Source organism: Onychostoma macrolepis, chromosome 18, assembly GCF_012432095.1.
Source record: "Onychostoma macrolepis isolate SWU-2019 chromosome 18, ASM1243209v1, whole genome shotgun sequence".
Taxonomy (NCBI): Eukaryota; Metazoa; Chordata; class Actinopteri; order Cypriniformes; family Cyprinidae; genus Onychostoma; species Onychostoma macrolepis.
This window is the reverse complement of record NC_081172.1, coordinates 24,962,610-24,980,148: the sequence shown is the minus strand read 5'-3', so window position 1 is coordinate 24,980,148 and position 17,539 is coordinate 24,962,610. Positions and strand designations below refer to the sequence as shown.

General features: G+C 38.1%; 1 protein-coding gene across 1 annotated transcript; it reads right to left on the bottom strand.

Moving 5' to 3' along the window:
* Window positions 1-1,535: 1,535 nt before the first annotated feature.
* arpp19a (cAMP-regulated phosphoprotein 19a) lies at window positions 1,536-9,417 on the bottom strand. The gene is made up of 3 exons (XM_058750849.1): window positions 9,260-9,417; window positions 7,671-7,790; window positions 1,536-3,395 (listed from the first exon to the last, which is right to left on the bottom strand). Exons 1-3 carry the CDS (start codon window positions 9,302-9,304, stop codon window positions 3,225-3,227), a joined length of 336 nt encoding a protein of 111 aa, XP_058606832.1. The 5' UTR covers window positions 9,305-9,417; the 3' UTR covers window positions 1,536-3,224.
* Between the last annotated feature and the right edge of the window lie 8,122 nt (window positions 9,418-17,539).

Below are 17,539 nucleotides of genomic sequence, written 5' to 3'. Positions count from 1 at the left end.
CAGATTTGGGCAGATTAAAGTTTCCTGCATGTTTGTTACCTAAAAGGCAAGATCAGATTATACAGTGCCAATTAAGCACATTGCATAAGTATTCATACCCTTAGCTGAAGCACCTTTACAGCCTCGAGTCGTTTTGGGTATGATACGATTTGGCAATTATCTGCCATTTCTCTTCTCACCTCTTCACCTCTCAAGCTCTGTCAGGTTGGATGGGGGCAGACACATTTTCAGGTTTCTCCAGAAATATATGATTGGGTTCAAACTCTCTGGCTGGACCACTCAAGGACATTCACAGAGTCTATAAGCCACTCTTGCTGTGTGCTTAGGGTCATTGTCCTGTTGGAAGCTGAACCTTCTGTCCAGTCTGAGGTTCTGAATGCTCTGGACTGGGTTTTCATTAAGGCTATCTCAATATTTTGTTGCATTGAGCTTTTCTTCTACTCTGACAAGTCCCTCAATCCTGAGGGTCCCTTTAGGTGCTTTTTTGCTAATTCCAAGTGTGTTTTCATGTGTCTTCACTGAAGAGAAGATTGAGTCTTGCCACACCGCCATAAAGCCCAGATCGGTGGAGTGTTCCAGTGATGTTTGTGCTCCACATGGAGCTCAACTAGAGCGACAATAAGGTTGATACTCTAACCAAAAGCCCTTCTTCATCAATTGCTCAGTTTGGCCAGGAGGCCAGCTCTAGGAAGAGTCCTGGTTGTTTTAAACTTCTTCCATTAAGCGTAACAGAGACTACATGCTTCTGTGAACCTTCAATGCAGCAGATTTTTTTCTGAACTATTCCCCATATGTGTGGCTTGACGCAAACCTGTTTCTGAGCTCTAAAAGCAGTTGTCTGACCTCAGGCTTGGTTTTTGCTCTGATATGCATTTACAGCTGTTAGACCTTTTAAGACGTGTGCGCCTTTCCAAATCATAACCATTCAATTGAATTTGCCACAGGTTAACTTCATTCAAAGTGCAGTAACATCTACAAGCAATATGAATGCTCCTGAGCTAAATTTCAACTGTCCCTGATTAAAAACCTGTTTTTTGCTTTGCCATTATGGTGTATTGAGTGTAGATTGATGTGGGGGGCGCATTTAAAGTAGTTTAACAGAAGGAAGCAACATAAAATGTGAAAAAAAATAAAAATAAATGAAGGGGTATGAATACTTTTTATAGGTACTGTATAGAGTATTTGTGGTAACATTTCACAATAAGGTTTACCATTAGTTACCTACATCAGGTAACAATGAAAAATACTTCTAGAGCATTTATTAATCTTAAAGTTATTTCAACATTTGTCATCCTCGTCCAAGAAATCAACATTAAAAGTTGGATCTCTTAATAATGGACCTGAGCTAACATGAATAGCAGAATTTATATAATCTATATTACTAAGTTTATTTTAGTTAATGTACTACTAATGGGACCTTATTATAGTGTTACCATATTTGTAATTGAATATGCACTTATTTTTTGGAATGTGAGAAATGGAAATAACAAGCCCAATAGATAATTTCACTTACACAAAATAGACTCAAAAGCACAGAAGGTTTGCAAAACTATTTTATTTACAAGTCAAAATGGCTCAAAAGCGGCCACAGTTTATGCTCATGCAAACCGTGGACAGTTTACTGTAGTGCGACAATGTGGTATGAGGAGCCGACAGGCAACTGTCTCTCTCCTCTGCATAGAAGACAATGTACAGAAGATCTCATGGAGTTTATTACACACCAGGTGAAGAAGCAACCTCACTGCCTGGAGTCTACAACCAGACATAAATGATGTATGAAAGGAACGTGTGATATTATAGAACTGCTTGCCAACCTGTGCATTGGCACTACATCTTTATAAGGCTTTAAGCTCTATGGTGCAAGGCAAGATGACAGCAGCCTCAGAGATCTGCATTACATGCTATCAAACATGACTAACCAAGTGTCCTCCACTTAAAGCTGAAACATGACAAAAAGAAACAAGCGTTCTCATAAAAGAAACAGGGTGCAGATCAACCACAATATTAGAGATTACTTTCAATTCATTATCGATTCAAGCACTTAACTCCATGATTAATGGAAAAGCTCACCCCGAAAAGAAAATTCTGGCACAATTTACTCTTTACTCATGTCATTCCAACCGCACGTGACTTGTCATTGGATCTCAGTCTTCTGAAGCTATGTGATAACTTGAGTTGTAATTTGCTAAAAATCCTCTCAAATCTCATTTACACCTACGCATATCCAAACATACATTTTACGGTGCTTTTGCATCAGCGTCAAATGCCACTGGTTGCGCAATTATTTGTGACTGATTATAATGTGTCATTTGAATGTTCTGAATTGAGCACAAGCACTAATGACACTTCAAAACAAAACAAAGTTACAATATGGCTTCAGAAGACTAAAGATGCACAGTTGTCAAATATCAAGTGTTGACCTAGTTACATTTCATTTTGTTCATTAAAACTGAATAATGCTGGAATTCACACTCGGCTTCTGTAAACAGTAACAGTAATGCCTACTCTGATTTGATTGGTCATCTAAGTCATTTTGACACTGATGAGCGCTATTCAGCTCAGATAATAAAGTCTGTTATCTTGGCATTTGTACAACATCTTTGTGCCAAAGTTCAACTATTATTAGGCAACTTTTATTATACACCTCGAAAAGGTCTGCACCTGGTGGACCTCAATGATTGTTATATCCATGGATAGAAGCTGTGCGGATGACTTAAAGTACAGTTGTTTTGTACATCCCTTTCCCTTTATAGACTTTGTTTGAAAAAAAAAAAAAACAGCTTTGACATTCCACTAAACTTCTCCTTTTGCATTCACCAGAGGAAATAAAGTCATTTACTCATTGCATATGACAGAATTTTCATTTTTGGGTGACCTAGTCCTCTAAGCAGTGGGTAATTCAGGAATGGTTACAATTAAAATGCAAAACATCTCCTAAAATGCTGTTTGCCCTCACTCACTAGCAAATATGTACACTTTCAACTACATACTACGACACATTAAAAATATCAGAAGACCTTTGAGAACTTCACCCCCTTTGGAGCCACGACCCAACCTATCTCACAGTGTGGCAGTACAGCTCTGTAATATCTGCAACCCTTGAATATTCAGTGTATTTTCAGAGGACAGGAAACGATAGAGGATGAGGGCAGGAATGCAGGATCAGAGATAAATGGAGGAAGAGACAGGAAGTGGGAGTGTGGAGTGAAGGACAGCAGCAGATATCAGCCAGCCAGTTTGCTGGCAACCAGAGAGGGTTTCCTCTGCGGCAGGTCCTGAGGAGTGGGGATGTGGTCTCCGGTGATCTCGGTCTTCTCTGTCTGTGCCGCTGGAAGCTGCTTGTTCTTGATCTTGGCCTTCGCCATGTTGTAGTCGCCCGAGTCAAAGTACTTTGGCTGGGAAAGTAAGCCGTTCAGAAGAACATGTTGGCATGAGTAAATTATGGCACAGTAAGTGTGTCAATTCTGTTACAAAGTAAATATGTTGTTAGACTATAGATATACATGGACATATTTGAGCCAATGAATGGGAATGAAAAAATGTTCAACAAAAACAACATCGCCAAATATTAAATAATATGAAACGGTACAAATATATAATATTAAATCATTTCTTAATACGCGTCTTACTGTCTCGTGCAACAAGGCAGACACCATTTTTAACTGCAGCAGGCTGGCCACATAATAGAGTGGTCTGTCTACACTACCAGTCAAATCTTTGGAATAATTAATTTTTAATTCTCTTAAATTTTTAATTTAAGTCTCTCATGCTCACCAAGGCTGCATTTATCTGCTTAAAAACAAGGTAAAAACAATAATACTGTGAAATGTTTCCAATTAAAGAGTATTCAATTTATATATATCTATATATATAAAATATCCTTGATTACATTTTGCCCATGTCAATTAACCAGCAAAATATCGGAAGATGAGAATCCATGAAAAGCATTATTAGACCGTTTTCTAAGGCTGCACAAAATCTTAAAACCATTTAAAAATCATAATAAAGCATAGTATTGTGAATTCACAAAGGCTGCAATTCAATTAAATAATGTTTTCTGCGGGTTTAATATGCGCTTTATTTATGTGTGTAGGTTACGTGCATCTAAGAGCAACTCTGTTCACTGTAAATGCTGCTTTATGCAAACAGTTATTATTACATGCATGGACCATCACGCATTTAGCTGTATACATAAAAATTTTGTATCGTATCGGCATGTTTTGCCCAGATAGATCTGGCATTTTGGGAGCCTGAAACCACTTTTTTAATTTTTTTAACTGGGTCGCAGAGTGATACCTAGGGCTAGACGATTAATCGAAAAGAAATCGAAAACTGAAATTCAGAACCTCTAACTAACGTAATTTTACTATGTCCGTTATTTCGTTTTTTTAATCCATACTACCACGTGTGTAGTCGGTGGTGTATGAGCATTGGGCTCGCGTCTATTGTAGCGTCTCGCACGTGAGTGGCGTGCTAAAAGAGAATTTAAACTTTTACATTCAGCGCAGCTCAATGTCAGTTCCAAAACGGAAGGACCCGAAGGCAGGGCAAGCGATACAAGCTTTTGTTTACAGCAGTGCCGGCTCTGGTTTACAGTAGCAGGTTTGCACGGCAACTTTTGTATTTGACGGCAATGTGGCGGAGAAGTCATTTTTTTAAAACCATGAGCCTCACGGTTTTAGACACAAAGACGTGTTTTATGTGAATGGCCAGTAAGAACCCAGAGTAAGTACTTGCGCATATAGCGTGACAAGACAAGATCACTGAGATGGTGTCCTGGGGGGTGTTCCAGAAAGCAGGGTTAACTTACCATCTGCTAAACCCTGAACTCTCAGTTGATCAACCCAAACCTTGCTTACTCGAGGTATGTTGGTTCCAAAAACGAGTCCAGGAGTAAGCTCATTCAACCCAGAGTATGTTGCTGGTTTGAACACGCAAGACATTCTCAACAGAGCAATGAATCGACGAGTCACTATGGAAACAGACGCTAACAAAAAGTGAGCCATACTGCTTCCTCCTTCTTCTTCTGTTCAAAGGCCATTTGCACACTTCGTGCATATCGTCACCTAATGAGTGGTTGTGCAATCATTTTTCTTTTTTATGTTTAATCTTTAATCCTTTAAAATAAGAATTGTATTGTTTATTTGATGCTAGTTATGTAATAAGTCATATCAGATATGTATTTTTATTATAGAAATACATTATAGAAAATGCAGATCCATGATGTGTGAGATGATAAAATTTTGCCAATACAATAAATATAATAACCATATTATTAGATTACCTTATATTTTACTTATATTAGTGCTTTATAATTTACATATAATACAACTAATATATATCCCCTAACGACAGCTTTGTATTTTTGGCTACGTTTACACTAGTGTGTTTTCATTTTAAAACGCATAACTTTTATTACGGTTACGCCTGTCGTTTACACTACTCCGGCATTTTCAACCCTCGGAAATGGAGACTTTTGAAAACACTGCAGACCCCGTTTTAGTTTGAAAACTCCAGGGTTGCGTTTCAGTGCAAACGGAGACTTTTGAAAACAATGGCGTGGCTGCCCATATTCGCTCTGCGTATCCTTGACAACCATGTAAACGATAACATCATGCTCATTGTATAGATAGATTCCCCATTCGACTGCTCCAAGCACGTAGGCGCGTCTGCCATCTAAATAATAGGGAATCTATCTATACACATCTATGGTTGTACCTGCATGAATGGTCATGTGACATGCGTTTTCGGTTGTGTAGTGTGGATGGAGATCATTTCTGAAACACAGTGAAAACGAAACTTCTCCATTTTTAGTGCATCTCTGTGGAAGAATTACAGCGTCACATACTGGTCTGGCATGTGTACTACATCGTTTTCAGTGGTTTCGTGTGTACGCAGATGTGTCTTGAGGCAACGCCGTGTTTACGGAATTTTTTTAGAGAGAGGAAAAAAGTTTGGATGGGGAAAGTTCTTGCTTCGTGTGGATGAGCCCTCAAACTCCATCTTTGCATATGCTGTTTGTGAGAACAATCTGATAGAATGATGCACATTTATAAGTTAAAACATTCATCAACCTATCCCAACACAAGAGAATACATCATTCTAAATATGCTAACAGTTTAGCATATTTTTTAAATATGCTAACTGTTCATAGTAGCTTCAAAATAAAAGTTCAAACCCTCAATCCGAGTTTGCATGTTTTGATGTCCACATGTTCTTTTTCAAAAAATGACGGTGATTGTAGCATTTCTATCATAAAGAAGTGGCTAAATATTTAAGATTAAGTGGACATTTGAATTAAACGTAGCTTAGTTAATATTAAACAAAGATTAGATTGCGCTGTAAAGTCTTAAACTGTAGTCAGGCCATTGGCGCCCTTTGCAGACATTTGATATAATACATAAATGTACATAAGTTAAGAATATCTTGTTTTATTGCATTGTGTATTTTAACGGTTTTGTTCAATAAAACCATATTATTTGTTTTTGATATTTTTGAACCAATTATTATTACCTCATTGCTATTATGCGTGTATTTAAGTCATTTTAAAGTACATTGTTTGCTTAGATCTATTTTTAAATTGATCTGATTACTTGATTAATCATCAGAACAATCGACCGTCGTGGCCTAATGGATAGAGAGTCAGACTTGTAACCTGAAGGTCACGGGTTCGAGTCTCAGATCCAGCAGGAATTGTCGGTGGGGGGAGTGAATAACCAACGCTCTCTCCACCCTCAATATCACGACTGAGGTGAGACCCTTGAGCAACCCCTCAAGGGTCTCACTTCAGGGTAAGGGTCTCACCGAACCCCCAACTGCTCCCTGGGTGCCGCAGCATTGGCTGCCCACTGCTCCAGACACAAATTCCAAGTATGGGTCACCATACTTGGCCACATCACGTCACATGAAAGCCTGTAGACTAGGGATGTAATGATATTATCAATATCGCATAAAGCAAAACTGTCTCAATATTACCGTGGTCACATGACGATATGAGACGATAGGTCTTCAGGGAAAAAAAGTGTAGTTTTTAAATATATATTTAAACTTCTTATTCTAACATAAAAGGTATTTCCAGCTTCTTTTTACTTTCTAAGAATGAAAAATAATTTTTACATGAGCATAAAGGGCCACTGAATGACATTTATGTTTCTTGTACTTTATGTTTGCACGAGCAAATACGTTGCTGCCTGCAGTTCACCTAACAGCCACTGGTGTCGCTGAATTCTACATATAGCCCCTTTAAGCAGCAAAAACTGTTTTCAGCATTGATAATAAAGGCCATTAATAATAATTAAGCACAAATAATTACTGATCAATCTTGAGCACCAAATCACCATATTAGAATGATTCCTGAAGGATCATTTGGAAACTAAAGACTGGAGTAATCACAGCTTTGGTGAGCTTGAAGAGATTTCTTTCCAAAAAAACATAATAATTCCAAACTTTTGACCATTAGTGTATATCAATGACCGAGTTTAAAGTCCTCAAACTGACCAGAACTTGTGTCTGTTGTCTCGCAATACTAATGCCGTCTGTGGCTCATGACTCACATGATGCTGTGATGTTCTACTGCCTACAAAGCCGTGTGATCTGTATCTTCTCTTCTAATACAGTTATTCACCCTACCAATATGGGTGGTAGAAAGAGAGTATGTGAATGAATCTCACCCCCTTCTGCAGTCTTTTTCTGAGCAGATCGGATCCTCCGGGTTTATTACCCAAGTGAGGGTATTTGGCCTTCAGTTTGGCTTCCTCCAATTTCTCTGGACAGACCTTATTCTCCTCATCCTGAGAGAAAACATACACATCACACACACAAATTAATGTCACACATTTGAGCCATACCGACACCATTTAAATTAAAAATATCTCAAAGATTAACAAAGGAAGCTTTCCCCAAAAAAACCTCTGAAATAATAAACCGGAGATGCTTTTATTATGGGGAGATACCAACTATAATGTTCAACTTAGATCACATGTGCCTTAACAAATCACATCATAGACTTGGGAGGTCAATGAATTTCTGAGTTGTGATTCTGACAGGCAATCACTGTTTATGGAAAGCATAGTAATGAATGAGAAACTGAACTTTTTTTTTAACAGTGTTAACTCTAAAAAATAGATCAATCCACAATGATTGTTTACTGTCAAATATGCTGAATATTGAATATATCGATGGGCTGTCGATTCATTAAGGATAAGCTGTTTCCCCACAAAAACATTTTATTTCATAACTTAATGAAACCTCTCCTCCATAAAATAACAAATCTGATTGGTCTAGCAGCATTCAGAGAGTGCTGATACTTGTCCATGCTCACTGATACTCTTCACTATGTATATCAATCAGATTGATTGTACAGTAGGAGACTATGTGTGTAGTATTAATTTAAAAGTAGAGTTATATTTTTTTCTTAAAAAAAATGTATATGAAAATATGAGAAATTAGAGCCATGTTGATATTCAAAACAACAGCTCGAGAAACGGCTTAACTGTCAAATGATAGATTTTATTTAAATATTATTATTATTAAACATTATCTTTAATATTAAATAAATCAATATCTACAATGAAATATCATTTCACTTCATTTCATTTTTAGGGCAGCATTAACTGGAATTTTGTTCGGAACTTATTCCTTATTTACAATGAAATCATGGTGCGGTTTTGTTTGTTTTATGGTGCTTCAGAATTTTTTCATTCTAAGCTCTTTATATAAATCCATACGGATCTCTCTCAGCTGACATACACAGACTGTGACGACGTGCAGGTTATTAAACACATTTAAGATCAGTACATTAAATACTGTTTAACAGTAAACTTAGCTTTACATGCTAACTGCTAGCTAACAAAATCACAACCCAATTCAGAACAAAACACACCAACTCCAGCATTATTATTAATCACATCTCAACTTATATACGTCTATTTATCTATCAAATTATTTAATAAGATGGTCATTTCAAAGATTCGATCATAATATTGGAATTTGATGGTAGAAGGCCTTTATACATCTGTGGAGATCAGCAGTGCTTTAAACAATATTCAAAAACACTAACCAGACAGAACATGAAGCAATCATCAGATCTACCAGGGATATTACAGCAGGTTTTATGCGAAAATCGCTTTTTATTCGATGCGTCTTCGAGTCAATCTGACTTACAGTCTGGATATGCTGTTAACGTTATAGCGGAAAAACTGAAATCTGACTCACTGCAGAGCGGTTTGATTTCATAATCTTCAAATATAACGTTACTCACCTTCTGCTCTTCCACATTCGTCTCCTCAGGCTTTGTGTCCTCCATTTTTTCTAATATAATGGGTCTGTGCTGATTAATTAGTTTAGAAATCACAACCTAAATACTGTTCTGCAGACTATTCTAGTATAGCCCGCCCACGGATGCATTAATCCTACTATGGTGACGGCGGGGTCATGAATATTAATCACGTAAACTGACGTTCGCCCAATGTTATTAAGGTGCAGGCTATGTTTATGAATAGTAATTACGTAACGTACAGTTTATTGGGCGAACGTCCACACGTGCTTTAATTGCGTCCAAAAGCTGTAGCGCCATACGTATCCCTTCTAGCCTTAACCCTGTTTGCTTGACCAGCAGTACTTTTAAGGGTTATAGACTAGAGTTCTCTTCCGCATTAAACGATAGAATGAGATGGTCTGATAAGTCTGCATGGCAGTGTCGTGAAGGTTTTTCTCCCCCACAGTCACGACATTAATAATATAATACATTTAAAAAATATTTTAAATTATTTTTTGAAAAAAAAAAAAAAAATTATATTAAAAAACAAAACGTTACAGTGTCTCACTTTCTGTTAATACAATAATAACAATCATCTTATGGTATTCCAGTGGTTTACTTCAAGGACTGTTATGTGATTAATTTGGCGTAAAGCAAAACAAAATAGGCCTTCATCTCAATCAGTGAATTAATTGAATTGAATTGAATTTTATTTGAATTGGACAAGATTGTGTGCTTGTGATTGGGTCTGCAGTGGTTTGGGTGGGACCTTGATACCACAGCGCTACCTCAGGATCACTGAAATGAATGAATATTAGTTATTGTTTTACTTTAAAGGATGTTATCTTGTATTATGAAAACAAAAGAAATAAAGGTCTAGAATTTATTGTTAGCATTTTTATTTTAATGGCAAAATTTCACATACATAAACAAAAATATCTTAATTCATCTCCTATGTTTGTTTTTATGCTTATAATTTGTTGATTATAAATTGTTAAAAAATCTGGGATATTTTGGATTCATTTTTCTTGGCTTTATTTGGGAGGAAATTGAGATGCATGTCCACGTTTTCCTCCAATTCTTATTTTGTGAAATGGAATGTTTTCAAAGGATTGTGGTTGATTACAGGGCACGAACGATACACTCAATGCATACTTGCAATATGGATTACTTGGATTGTTACCGACATCTGGTGAAAATTTCATGTCAACAGCACTTTTAGAAATATATTTACTGATAAAAATGGTGACGTGTTCAATAATTATTTTACCCGCTGTATATATAGTTGAAGTATCAATGTGTTCTATGGTGTGACAGCAAAAATGTAATAAAAAAACCCCTCTAATATCGAAGATAAACCTCTTTCATGCTATTTGTAACTCTAAGAATGAAGATACATTTTTCTCATGTTATTTGTATGTTAAAGGGGTCATATAATGCCCATTTTCCACAAGTTGATATTATTCTTTAGGGTCTTAATGAAATGTCTGTAACATAGTTTGGTTAAAATTTCTCATTGGTAGTGTAAAAAACACCTTTTTCACCCTGTCAAAAACAGCTCTTGTCAGATCAAGCGGTATTGTGTCATTCTCCTTTAAATGTTAATGAGCTCTGCTGACTCCGCCCCTCTCTTCCAAGCAGCTCTCTGAGGGACTGTTAATTTCAGTGTTGCCAATTTAGCAATTTTGTTGCTAGATTTAGCAACTTTTCAGACTACCATAGCAACTTTTTTTCCAAAAAGCACCTAGCAACAAATTTAGCTATTTTTAAAATGTATTGGCAACTTTTGAAAACTGACTAAAGGCATGCATTTTTCCTCTTAACCAAGCTACTAAGCAGTGCCTAGCAGTACACACATCAAATGTGAATCAAGTTGCTAGTTGCACTTGTTAAAAAATAATTGTTCATTTATGAAACACCTTATTGTTAATCAGTTAGGTACACTGTTGATCTTATATCAAAATCTATCTATCTATCTATCTATCTATCTATCTATCTATCTATCTATCTATCTATCTATCTATCCATCTATCGAAATGCATTGTGCCATTTAAAATATGCTGGTGAAAAATTAACACAGAAAATTCCTTCATATTAACATATGAAGTACACTGTGTCCTATTTTATAGACTCTCCTTAAGAGTGTAGCATTTAACTTACCACCAGTTCACTGCTTAAAACTGTAATTGTTAATCATGTGTAGTTTTACTAGTTATTTGGAGAACACATAAAATGTAATTGATCAAAAATGTGTAACTTTTCAATAATCCAATATTTAAAAATATAATAAAAGTGTTCATTTTGCTTTTACAAATAATGTATATTAAATGTTTATTTTTACAAACAAATCTAAATGAACATATTTCAAATAATATTCTTTGCTGAGATTTGAGTAATTTCAATGTGTATTCTATGCAATGATGCAGTTTTGCGTCATGGTTACATAATTACATCATCATCCAATGATGTCACAGCGTCATTTGGCAACTTTTAACAACAAATCGACCTGCTTTTAGCAACTTTTCCTGAAAATTAGTTGGCAACACTGGTTAACTTTAGCCGCATTCATCGTGAAACTTGCTAATTAGCACATTATTAGGAAAGGCCATTTGCAAAGATTCATTTAAAAAACCTTGTACTCACTTTTTCTGGAGGTGAAGCTGGATCACGAATGATTTGCGCGAACATAGACGCATTTAGGTAGATAGAGGGCGCATTCCCTTCAGAACAAAACCTAATCCTCTTCAGCCGCTCAGATGAAGGGAGTAAATGACTACTGCTATGTTCATTATTACATCCAACAACAAAACACCTCAATTGCCTAGGAGCCATTCTTGTCTACATCTGCCCCTGCAGTGAAACAACTGATGACAGCTCACTCAGGGCGGGTCTGAGGTAAGACACCAGTGCAGTCTGTGCTAAAACGCTGCTGTTAATCAACAATCGTGGGAGGGGCCTCCGATCTTGTGACGTCACAAGACGAACAGCTCGATTTGAGACAGGGGAAAACATATTAGGAGATTAAAAAAAAAAAAAAAACACTGGATGGATTTTTATCATTATAGGATGGTTGTGTACAGGCACTGCCAACACACATTTCAGTACAATCAACTTGTAAAAGTGGATATAGCATTATATGACCCCTTTAAGTTTTTTTCCTACATTTTTGCTATGTCACACCATAGGACACAGTCCAATTTTTATTTGTCAACTACCCATATACAATGAGTAGGTCTATACATATACTCGCAACATCTAGCAACTGGGGTGCCTCAGGGCTCAGTTCTTAGACCACTTGTCTTCTCTGTCTACGTGGCATCACTAGGTTCTGTCATTCAGAAACGTGACTTTTTATATCACTGCTATGCTGATGACACTCAACTCTACCTCTCATTCCATCCTGATGATCTGATGATAGCTGCTCCCATTGTCTAACAGACTTGCTGGATGAAGGACCATCACCTTCAACTCAACCTTGCCAAGACAAAACTGCTTGTGGTTCTAACAAACCCATCACTTCATCACAATTTCACCATCCAGTTTGGCACATCAACCATAAGTCCTTCAAAAACCGCCAGAAACCTTGGAGTTACGATTGATGATCAGCAGAATTTCTCAGACCACATTGCTAAAACTGCCTGGTCCTGCAGATTTGCTTTATACAACATTAGGAAGACCAGGACCTTTCTTTTGGAACATGCAACACAACTCCTTGTTCAAGCTCTTGTTCTGTCCAGACTGGACTATTGCAATGCTCTCTTGGCAGGTCTTCCAGCCAGTTCTATCAAACCTCTACAATTAATACAGAATGCAGCTGCAAGATTAATCTTTAATGAGCCAAAAAAACACGTCACACCTCTGTTCATCAATTTGCGCTGGCTACCAATAGCTGCTTGCATAAAATTCAAGGCATTGATGTTTGCCTACAAAACCACCACTGGCTCTGCACCCCTTTATCTAAATTCACTACTTTAGAATTATGTGTCCTTCAGATGCTTGCGTTCTGCAAGTGAACGGTGCATCATTGTGCCATCCCAAAGAGGCACAAAATCACTTTCACAGACTTTTACATTAACTGTTCCTTCCTGGTGGAATGACCTGCCCTACTCAATTTGAGCAGCTGAGTCCTTAGTCAAGAAATGGACAAAAGTTTTTATTGCTTCTATTGTCCTCATTTGTAAGTTGCTTTGGATAAAAGCGTCTGCTAAATGACTAAATGTAAATGTACATGTGGTATCTTTTTTGCTGCATTAAACCGTCTGCGTAAATACATCTAAATGCCACTTCAGATGCAGCTTCTGTGACACCTCTGCAGGCAAATATGGATTTTGTTGATATTGGTTTTATTTGATTGATATCAGCCCTATGGTGTCTTATTTAGGCTACAGGTAGCGCCATTTTGGAGAGCATCCGATGGACGCAAAGTGCGTACGCTATTCTCTGTCATCAGTAACACATGGATATGTATTGTATGTTTATTTATGCTTTGATTTGAACGGAAACAGCATATCCATGCGTTACTGATGACAGAGAATAGCGTACGCACTTTGCGTCCATCAGATGCTCTCCAAAATGGCGCTAAAATGGCGCTATGCTGACACAGAGAGACAGAGAGGAGACGAATTGTTGAATAAAAGTTGTTATTTTTATTTTCTTTGCCTACAAAAAAGTATTCTCATCGCTTCATAAAATTCAGATTGAACCACTGATGGCAGATGGACCATTTTGACGATGTATTTTTATACTTTTCTGTGCCTTGACAGTGTAATTTACTTAGCAGTCAATGAGACAGTCACAAGCCTCCCGGTTTTCATCCAAAATATCTTAAATTGTGTTCCGAGGACGAACAAAGCTTTTACGGGTTTGGAACGACATGGGGGTAAGTGATTAATGACAAAACTTTCATTTTGGGGTGGAGTATCCCTTTAATGTGTGTGAAATGCACACTGTGCATTTTTTAAGCTGGCTTTCAATTCAGTAAAATAACAAAAAACTACATTTTGGATTTTTATTCAACTAAGGTGGGCATGCTGTGATCTGTACTGTATTTTTACTGTAACTGACAGATTCCGGCCAAAAAAACACAACACGGGAGGGAATGGGAGTCATTATTCTGGGATATTTTGCGTAGGATTAGGATGGGATGGGATTTTTTTTTTTTGTTGGAGTGGGACGGGAGAGGTTTGAAAATACACTCCCCTCTAACAGGAAGCGAGTGGGAGATAAGATCGTCAAAAGGTCCACGAGGTGGGATTCGAACTTGGGACACCCAAAGCACAACTGCGCCATATTTTGGGATGCTACTCTCATACATGAGTCTGCAGTCATCACCTCAACGGTGATAATGCGATCAAGTTATCAAGCCATTGACTACTAAAGGACTTGTTGACTTATAAAGGTCTATACCCACTCTGGCAAGTTTCTCTGGCTTACTCCATTTTCTTCCAGAGGTGCCCATTCCTGTTCCTGGTGATATAGGCTACCTACCTGCAGAGTTCAGTTTCAGTAACAGGGTTGGAGCTGAACTTTGCAGGAAGGTAGATCTGCAGGAACAGGATTGAGCACCCCTGATGTAAGTAGTCTTGTACTTAACCTCTAAGGGGGAATGTCCTCTTGCCTCATTTTGAGATTAGTGAGGCACTTTCTACTCCAGGTGCAGAACACGTTCCTGTCACTTAGGGTAGTAGACATCCCAAGTCAGCTGAGTCTGGGAGTAGGCCTACTCACAACACACAGGTTGGTGGCTCAGTTTTGGCTATATCATGTGGTTCTCGGATCTGATGTCTCTCCTGGAGGAGCCTCCTTAGGAGATTACAATCAGTGCAGATATACTTTATCAGGTTCGAGACATTGTGTGGCACACCTGTCCTGAAATTTTGAAACTCTGGATTTGACCTCTGAATACAGTCTTTTGCCTGAGATTACAGAGACCATTTTGAAGGCTAGAACCCCATACCAGGCAGCTAATTGCTCTTCAGTGCTGGCCTTCTTTCAGGAACATTTTTCTTTGAGTGTTGCCCCAGCTACACCATTGGTGCTCCGCATGTGCCTGTTAATAATGCTTCATTGGGGAAACAATAACCTGTCTCCTGTTTCATGCATTGGATGAGACAGCTAAGACTTTTCCTTCCTGCTTGTGTTCCTTCTTGGGACTTATTCCCTTAGAACCTATACCCTTAGATGGTTTAACAGGTCTCCCGATTAAACCAGTCAACCTTTGAAGGGTTTATTACTCTTACAACGGTTTTGTTATCATCCCTGACATCTTTTTAAAATGACTGATTCTATACAGTTTCAGACAATTGCCACACCTGGAGGTTGTTTCCATAGCATCGACTACTGACACAGTGTCTCATTCCCTACTCAGGGAAGGTTACCAACATAACTGAGACATTCTTCATGCTAGTTAGCAGGGCTTGACATTAACACCCTCCAAATGTGGGTGGATTTCAGCAGTAGCGGGTAATATGGTCACTCCCACTAGCCATTTTGGCGGGTTAATTTCATATAGCCTAGAGTTGGGTATATTCCAAAACCAGATTGACTGTTTAAATTTGTACCTCAAACTAGACTAGCCCGGACTAAACCGGAATAGACTAATGATTTATTTGTGTCATGAGTTTTTAAACTCAGCTCTTTAACTAACCCTCATAGAAGTTCTGACCACTTAAACATTGTGAGTTCAGGGTGTAACTATTTTCCCTTCCCCTCACATTAATCACCATATTATCTTCTCAGTCACATCATACCTACTTTTCATGCATTAGAAATGTATAACTCACCTATGATTTTTATAATAAGAATATGATATGTTTTCCACACAAGAGATTAATATCAACATTTGGGAAATCGATTAGCAGTAACACACGAACAAAATTGTCAAGATCAAGTCATTTTGGTTGTTTAGTTTAGTGACAGGACCCTGACAACCATGTATTGTATTCAGGACCGTCCTTTGGGCGGTGCAACTGGTGTGGTCGCACTTGGCCCCATGCTATGAGGGGGCCCCGTGGTGAATGGACCACTTGTCAGGACTCCTGTCCTTGTGTAAGTGAGCAGTCTTGAGTTGGTTCCTGGAGGCCCACGAGCACTGCACATTTTGTATGTTTCCCTTATTGGACACACTTAATTTAGGTCTTGTGTGGTAGAGACCTGCGTGGAACGGATTTTTCAGCCCGCTCCCGCAAGATTCTGTCCCGCATCCGCCCGCTCCCGCAGAAATATATCTTATCTGGTCCCGCTCCCACCTGCGACATTCATGTTTTGTCCCGCTAACACCTGCAAAAGCCTGCATAAAAGTAATCTATATAGATTTTTTTTCAGTACATCGAAGAAATTTACATAAAATTATTCTGTAACATCCCCTAAGCTCCTCAACAACTCAGCATAAACGCTCCCAATAAAATATTTGTTATTTAGGCTAAGCATCACAAACTGTTCACAAACTGTTATTTTGAACAGAAAAGCAAGCATGGGCTGCTGCGTGCATGGTTTGGCATAGCAAAATGCGAGCAGCGCTTCCTTTATTATCACTAAAAGCTGACATCTCAGTTCATCGCAATCTCATAAAGCTCTGTTATAACACAATGAACACATGCACAATGAATCTTTCACAATGTCTACACTTCGTGTATTAAAATGAGACGATTCGTGAGCATGCAATGTCAGCACTGTGGTGAGTGGATTCTAACTTAATCACCTCTGATTGGCCCTTGCATTCCAGAAATCAACAGTCTGTGATTGGCTACATTGCGGAACCCTTTAAACACGTATTATAAATAGAAACTCTGCCTAGCTTGCCCATGTTAATCATTTTAATGTTAATATTAGTTGTTCTTTTTGCCCATCAAGAGTTGTCACGCGTCGCACACTGTTGCGTTTGGTCCCGCAGTACTCCCGCGGGAGTGCAGGTCTCTATCTTGCAGTCTCTACTAATGAGCTGATGAGTTGAAAACCCCTGCTCTGGGCCACTGGTTCTCAACTCAAGTCCTGGAGACCCAGAGCTCTACACATTTTGTATGTCTTGCTTATGTAATTCACCTGATTCAGATCACCAGCTCAGTAGCACCCAAATGGACCAATTTGTCCTAAGTTTAAGGTGCAAAAATCACATTATTTTCCACATACCTTACATTATTGTTGGTCCTCTCAACGGCAGCAACAATACTACATCGAGAATAAAAGTTACACCTTCTTTCTTTGCATAAACATTTGGGTGGTGTTATGCAAATCTTCCAACACAGTGACATAGATATGTGGAGGCGTTTAAATGAGGCGTTTTAG